Source organism: Chaetodon trifascialis, chromosome 14 (genome assembly GCF_039877785.1).
Source record: "Chaetodon trifascialis isolate fChaTrf1 chromosome 14, fChaTrf1.hap1, whole genome shotgun sequence".
Taxonomy (NCBI): Eukaryota; Metazoa; Chordata; class Actinopteri; order Chaetodontiformes; family Chaetodontidae; genus Chaetodon; species Chaetodon trifascialis.
In genome coordinates, this window is record NC_092069.1 from 1,671,205 (window position 1) to 1,679,071 (window position 7,867).

Consider the following 7,867-nt stretch of genomic DNA (forward strand, 5'->3'; position numbering starts at 1 on the left):
TAAGGATTATGCCATGCATTATGTCATCTCATCAGTGTTTATTTGATGATGCACAACTAGATCCATTCTAAGATTATATATTTTTCCAAACATGTTTCAGTATCATTGCTGCTCCTTAAAGGAATAGTTCAACATTTTTGTAAATGCACTTATTTGCTTTCTCATGGAGTGAGATGATAAAATTGAAATCAACAGCAGTAGCCTCATACCAAATAAAATGATACATTTCGTGTTCAAACTCTCCTCACTTATTCCCTCTTGCCATACATTCCCAGGCCAACAACAACGCAGCAGTGTGCCTGCTATATCTAGGCCGTCTGAAGGAGTCCCTGGGCCAGCTGGAGGGCCTGGTGCAGCAGGACCCTGCACTTTACCTCCATGAGAGTGTCCTCTTCAACCTGACCACTATGTATGAGCTGGAATCGTCTCGCAGCACTCAGAAGAAGCAGGCTCTGCTGGAGGCTGTGGCTTGCCGGGAGGGGGACAGCTTCAACATACAGTGCCTCAAATTGGTCTAAGAGGCAAGATAATGAACTGGGAGAGGACACACACTATTGCATCCTTTCTCCAGTGTGACAGGAAGTGAAACTCCAAGAGAGGAATCTGTGGAGGATTAGAAAGCTCTAGCTCCTATGAGAGTGTGGTGACAGAAAAGCAGATCTTCAGTGTTTGGTTTGGTTTCCCAAAAGCATGTTGATACAAGAACTGGTTTTATTGTTATAAAATAGATGTGGGAAGCCAAGGTCAGGTACACATTTCTCTTTGCATCCCTCTGAAGAGTGACCAAGTAAAGAGTCACACATTTACTTACAGGAACAAAAATGGTGGCCAGCTTACACTCATGCTGTTGGATTGACATTCTGGAAAGAAAAGTTGATGTTGATTTTATTTCACACATTAAAGGAATAGTTTAACATTTTTGGAAAGTCACTTATTTGCTTTCTTTTGAGTTAGATTAGAAGACTGATGTTGTATCATTCTCATGTCTGTATAGTAAATACATATATACTAATAGGCGGTATCTTAGACTAGAAACAGCTAGCCTGGCTCTGTCTAAAGGTTAAAAAAAAATAAAAAATTCACCTACACTCAATGGACCACTGTGACCTCATGGTGTGGGTCAAATGACCAACGGGGGTACATCACTAGCATTACCAATAGCAAGCAAATCTGTTATTTGACTATATGAGGGTTTTGTTTGTTTGTTTGTTTGTTTGTTTGTTTGTTCGTTTGTTCGTTTGTTTGTTTTACAATGGATACATTTCAGGAGGGATAAAAAGCTGTCTGAAAAAGTTTTGTCCTTGTCTCTCTCAGCTACATCAAGCTGTTTCCTCTTCATTATGAGATACTTCTTTGGCCAGAGGTGAACAGAACTGATGGATGAGACATAATACATATGAAAGAATTAGGGGAAATTTTGTGATAATACAACTGTAATACAGAATCAATTTCAAAATTTGTTAAACTGGAAGCTATGGTTGCATGAAAATACGTGAAGGATATATGTTTTGAAACGAGTTTGGCTTGTTACCAGTCTTTAGTTTGCTTCTCTTAAAGTGTTTTTTCACTTGGAAATTTTGCTATCATCACATTTTTAAATCACAGTGAGAAGAAACTGCTTTGTCAAAAATCAAATAAAAACAGTATAGCAGATTATTTAAAAAGCTTTTTTGCTTATGCTGTAAGGAGTTTTACCAGTTTTAGTAGACAAGCTGGTTAGGCTATCAAATATTAACCTACCTTCATCTGACATGTGACCCTCACCCTTCAGGTCTTGGTCCCAAAAGTGTCCCACCACTAGGAAACAGTCAAGTGCATTAAACCCCCCTGTCAAGTAGTCATTTGCACAAGCTAGGGGTTTCCCCCTGCTAAGTCTTGAGGTTAGCTAAAATGATCTAAGCAGTTGGTGGCTCAAGCATCATAATTAGCATGACGTCATGAGAGAATCTCTTCAAGATTTCTCAAAATGTCAAACTATTCCTCTAAAATGCTTACTTTTTATGAAAGAAGTTCTAGTTGCAGAGGAATTATCAAATTAAGCATTGTGAGATTGGAAGAGAGACAACACAACATATACGTAGCCTAAATTACTCTACATACCGGGAGTGGTTTCAAGGGAGTTGCAGGCTCATAGTCTGAAACTTGGCAGGGGCATTATTGTGTGCTTAAAGACAAATAAACAACATCTGATGTAAATAAACAAAAGCTTCTTCTCAGCAGACCCCTATAATTATGGATTAATAGTCAAAGACTGCTCGGATTTCAGCTGCCAAGGTTTTTTAACTCATGCTGTGAAAATAAATAAGCCTGTCTGACTCCATCGTAGCCTGTCCACGAATCAAAAATGCAAATATTTGGAATCCTCACTTGTTCATATCAAAGGAGCTGATTAATTTTAATTTTAAATGAATCTTTTAATGATTTGTTAAAGTGGATCTTTATCAATGTTTACAAATTGTGTTATCGTAGTTATGTATGTTCAAAAATAGTTTTATCCTTAATAAAGCTATTCTTTTAAATCAACTTGTCTGGTTCAGGAATGACGATAGCAGCAGCTTTATTTTACATACAAAAAATGTATACTAACTGTTAGAGATGCTCCACCCCATTAGCTCAGAGAAGTCATCTCTCACTCGTGATTCAGAGAATCTGAACATAAAATTAGAAAAATACTTCTTATTAGTTAATGATCATGTTTTGTTTGTAGAATCTAAATGTAACTGTAACAATAGTTGCCAAATGTAGTGTTGTCAAAAGTACAATAGCCCCCATGAAATGTTGCAGAGTAGAGTAGACTTGTAAATGTAAATGAGTAAATGTAATTAATGAGATTCCACCTCTGAGATTCTCTACATAAAGGCTACATCATTTCATTCATTTATATGTTTAACCAAATCATATTAGAAGTCCTCAGTCTTGCATGAACAGTGGTCATATGGAGTCCACTGTGTAGTTATTGTTGTGTGCTGGTGCAGCTCTCCTCTCAGAATCCCTGCAGAGAAGCCACGTACTTCTGGCGGATGTCAAAGTCATCAGCAGGCCGGTTGTAAGCTTTCCACACTGGCTCCCCCACAAACAGCCTCATGGCTTTAGTGTAGTTCTACAGAAACAGTGTTCAGGTCAGTCTGAATGTAGCTGGATAAATGAAAGAATCTCAACTCTCAACTGTTCCTCCCCCTATTTAAACAGCAATAAAAACAGCTTGTTAACATTCCTCACACAAACCAATTCATTTAGCTAGCTGCAAGCTGATGAATTAGCTACTGTTAACTACAGTAGAGTTTAGGTCAAAACATCAATGTAAACTTATTATTTGTGCAAAAACAAACAAACTTCACATGCAACAGTAATGGCAATGCTAACAGTTGTAACATATCGCACAGCTGCAACACTTACAACAGTAATAGCTTAATGGTAAATAACAGTAATGTTATAACTTTAATGCACAAGGTATGCATTTTGTGCACTCTTAATATTTAATGAGAATTACATTTAGTATTAGAAATACTATTGGACACATCTGCACATCTGCACATTTTTCTTTGTATTCTGATATATGGAATCAGTAGTGAGGTTGTGCTCTCAATATTTGCTCTAGTCTAATTTAAATGTTATTGTTTTCTGAAGCAACAATTCAATTTCTCCTCACGCAATGTTTCAATTTCATCTCATCTAATACAGTGTAGTGATGAGCTTTGCTAACACTGTCAGTGTTGAACGTGCACTTCTTCACTACTTTCATGTTTCAGTTCACTAAGTCTACATCAATGACAGTTACGGTCCTGTATGCTACGTACTGTCTCATCCAGGGTGAAGCGGTGGTAGATGCCAGCCGGCAGAGTAATCAGGTCCCCTTTGCTCATGGCAATGCGGATCCATCGGTCCTCCTTGTCCCTTATATCAAAGTAGGCCTGGCCATCCAGGATGTAGCGGATTTCATCATCCAAGTGCAGGTGCTCCTCAAAGAACATTTTGAGCTGACAGACACAAAAAGACCATGGGCCTGAATAACGGTGACTTTTTCATTAAATTCTTAACTTTACACACTAATAGTGGTCCTAATGGTGTTCTCTTCACCACTGACTAAGAGTGGTGGTAATATAAAGGTCAGAAACCACTGTAGAGCAGCAATTGTCCACAACTCATCTGATTCAGTGACTAAATTTTACTTAACTCTTCTTCAGTTTCAACTGATTGATGAATCTTCGAACAAAGCAAGTTTCTCACAATAAAAAAGGTAATTTTTAATGCCTGACTTAAAATGTACACCTTTTGCAATGTGAAGCGCTTAGGTTACCTTTTCCTCATAGTTGGACAATGCATCTTTGCGGATAGTGATAATGTCCATATAGGAGTAGCCTTGGTCTTTACGAATCTGCTCCAGCTCTGGGTCTGTTTCATAGATGTCAGCATTGAGCTGCAACAACAGCACAACAGGACTGATCCGTCAATAAAGTCATCTATGGAATGTAATTCCTTCTAAAAATCACTGTGGTCATTTCATAATTTGTCGCACACTGGAACAGCAAATGCCATACTAGCAGTTAGCCCGTTTCCTGTAATGATTATACATACTGCAAGTTTGTAGACAAACTGGGGCTAGCCAGCAGTGTGAAATTCACTGCCAGAAAATTAAATGCTCATTTGTGTGTTCATTTCCCCGCACCCGAATCCTGGCCGCTGGTTATTATCCGATCTAATATCTGACGTCTAGTAGGGATAGCTGTCATGTGGAAAGCAGCTAACAACTGCAACGTTAACGTTACCTTCCAGTAGAACACACCAAGCATTTTTAATTCGTCAAGGGAAACGGGCTGATTTGGGTTCAGCCTGTGCGGCTTTCTCTGGTCTTCATTAGAGTTATTCATGTACCAGGCTTCTACACCCATATTGCAGTTAAGTGAGAGACGTTTTAACGAAAAGTTTCTTCTTCTTCTTCTTCTTCTTCTTCTTCTTCTTCTTCTTCTTCTTCTTCTTCTTCTTCTTCTTCTTCTTCTTCTTCTTCTTCTTCGTTCGTTGTTCTGTTTATGGCGGGTGGCAACCAGCGTTATGGTGCATTACCGCCACCTACTATGTTGGAGTGTGGACCTGAATAACTACCCTGTGTCATAAAGCAAACAAACGAGAACAGACGAAGAAACAGGGTTACAACATAATTACAAAAACAACCTTTTCCGGGTCAGTTTTCAAGACTTCAATGAAGTATGTGTGTGCTTCAGCATAGTTGTTCTGACTGAGGTAGACAAAGGCCCTGAAATACCACACACACACACACACGCACACACACACACACACACACACACTAAATTCTTTGAATCAGCCCTGTTTCAGTAAGATAATTGAATAAATTATCTACTCCAGTGGTAAAAAAATGTCCTTTAAGGTGATCTGTTCAACTCCCAGTTTCCTGATTTCCCTCTCCAAAGTTTCTTGTTGTCTTGAATATTTCTAACAATGAAAAATGACATGCTCCACTGATTCCTGCACTTGACACTGCTCACACTGTCCTGTGGGGTGTTTATTTATTAGATGAAGAGTTTTGTACAACCCTGTGTGTCCTACTCTCAGCCTGGTTAGAATATTCTCCTCTTTTGTACCTCTTTTGTTTGTCCTCACTGTACCCACATCTCGCTGTAATGATTAAAGGTGTCGCCCTTTGCTTCCTGTGTCCCAACTCCTGATTAATGGCCTGTTTTGCTGGCTGCTTATATGGTGGAATGGTGGAACAAGTGGTAACACTGTCGTCTCACAGCTAGAATGTCCCGGTTCGAATCCTGCTGTGGGCGCTGGTGGCGTGTCCTCCATCATGCCTTCGGTGCCTGTTGCTTGAGGAAAAAGGGGCCTTTCTGTGTGGAGTTTGCATGTTCTCCCCGTGTTCACCTGGGGTATCCTCCTTTAAAAAAAACATTAAAAACATGCAAGAAGATCACCACCTGACCAATGGTGACAAACAAGACAACAACAACACAAGACAACAAGGGCACCGCTGCGTCGGCTAGCACACCGCTCCTGGTCTGCCACGGATGAAGGATGTGACGGGATGGGTTAAATGCGGAGAAACGAATTTCACAATATGCATGGCATGTGCAGTTTCCCCCCTCTGTAAACTCTGTGTATGTATGTGTAGCAGCATAGAGGTGCTTACCCTCTGGGTGACTGGCTGCTGCTCATGAGCGCTACTGCTGGCCATTAACGAGGTGGGCCGGTATAAAAGCGGCAGCACTCCCACCAGCTCTCTCTCTCTCTCTCTCTCTCTCTCTATCCGGTGCTATCCGGTTGCTAACGCTAGTGTGGTCGCAGGTTAACGCCGGCGGCTGTGTGGAGCTCTCTCTCCCTCCCTCCTCTCATGCAAGTGTGTGACTGTAGCTGCTATTAAGGTACATACACCTACTGTAGCGTGCACCGTATTATTTTTAGCACAACCCGCAAAAACTAATAGTGTGTTCTTGATGCAGGGCTACAGGAACCTGATAGCTGGGGCTACTGCTGCTTTGTCTCTACTGCTGCTTTGTCTCCGCTGCTGTTTGTCTCCGGCGCCTTTTCTCCACTGCTGCTTTGTCTACGGGTGTTTTGTCTCTACTGCTGCTCTGTGTCCACGGCTCTTTGTCTCTGCTGCCGTTTGTCTCCGCGGCCGCTTGTCTCCACAGCGCTTCCACCGCTGCCCCAGTCACATTACAGAAGCCGCTGCAGATTCTCTCGGCACGGCCTCACGCATCTGTCGCAACGGCGTGTGCACAGACACTTGTTGCCGGCTGCTTGCCTGGATGCGGCTGGCCAGAGCACTAACTTTTAACCAGGGTTTGGTTCTTCTTAACTGACTGAATGAGAGCGCGACAGTGCGGGATTCATTTTCCTGGGTTATCTGCATAGGCTTATGTTGCATATTTTTGCATTTCGTTTTGGCATTTATTAGTTGGAATATTTTGTTAATTTTGAACTTGTGATTTGGCCATTAATTATATTTTGTTACAGTGCAACCCCACTAAATCCTTAATTCCCCCCCCCCCTTTTCAGTTGCTGGAGGCCAGTGGTGGAGGTGTCGGTGGTTGGTGGTGGCGTCCCCCCTGTCTGCTGTGTCCTGGGAGCGGGTTTTCTCACGGAGTGTGTCTGGCACGTTTGTCCGGTGATTTGAGTTGACTCCCTTTTTCTTTCGTTTGTGGATTCCTCCCCAACACTAGTCCCCTTTCCATCCACTAGGCCCCAGACCTGATTAGATTATTTATTATTGTGAATGGTGTGTTCCTTTATTGCTTTTAAAATTGATTGTTTAATAAACGTTCATTTTAAAATTGGGAACCACGTCTCATGCCGTCTTGAGTGAACGAACCTGTGTGCCTTATATTTGGGTAAAATAATTCCCTGGGTGAAATTCCCAGGGTGGCGTTGTTGACAACATTTAAAGGTCCTTTTGACCCCCTCCTCTGCCTCGCTCCGCCACATATGTGACTAATAAAGGGATGTCTTTCTTTATATTCAAACTATTAAATCGGCACAACATTTCATATTTCATTAACAATGTCTACTTTGTGATGAATATGAGTTCAATGACATTAAAGCAGAAGATGAGTCTGTACAAACAATGGCATTCTTAATCCAGAGTTCTTGTATTTGTTGCAGTGCTGTTGCCAACATCACAACAAATTCAACTTCCGGCGCTGCACTAGTGGCAGCCTGTTACAGCAGCTCCCGCTGGAGCTGTGCCAGAGCTGCTCGCCGAGCCAGAAGGAGGAGACACAGACCCGTCCTCCCGTCCATTATCATGGGGAATGTGAGACCTCTTCCCAATAAGATGGACGAGTTAGCAGCGCTGACCCGACACCAGAGGGAGTGCAGCATCATGATTTTTTTGGAAACATGGTTGACTGCA

The 7,867-nt window shown here is 41.6% G+C and overlaps 2 protein-coding genes across 4 annotated transcripts in view; one reads left to right on the forward strand and one right to left on the reverse strand.

Moving 5' to 3' along the window:
• Positions 1–2,780, forward strand: part of trappc12 (trafficking protein particle complex subunit 12) — a 58,960-nt gene extending 56,180 nt beyond the window's left edge. For all 3 annotated transcript variants that reach the window (XM_070979304.1, XM_070979305.1, XM_070979306.1), the window contains exon 12: positions 276–2,780. In XM_070979304.1, coding sequence (XP_070835405.1) covers positions 276–518 — 243 coding nt within the window. In that variant the 3' untranslated portion in view covers positions 519–2,780. The remainder of the gene's footprint in view (positions 1–275) is intronic.
• Positions 2,541–5,123, reverse strand: adi1 (acireductone dioxygenase 1). Its single transcript, XM_070979315.1, has 4 exons — positions 4,767–5,123; positions 4,298–4,417; positions 3,798–3,977; positions 2,541–3,100 (listed from the first exon to the last, which is right to left on the reverse strand). Exons 1-4 carry the CDS (start codon positions 4,887–4,889, stop codon positions 2,984–2,986), a joined length of 540 nt encoding a protein of 179 aa, XP_070835416.1. The 5' UTR covers positions 4,890–5,123; the 3' UTR covers positions 2,541–2,983.
• Between the last annotated feature and the right edge of the window lie 2,744 nt (positions 5,124–7,867).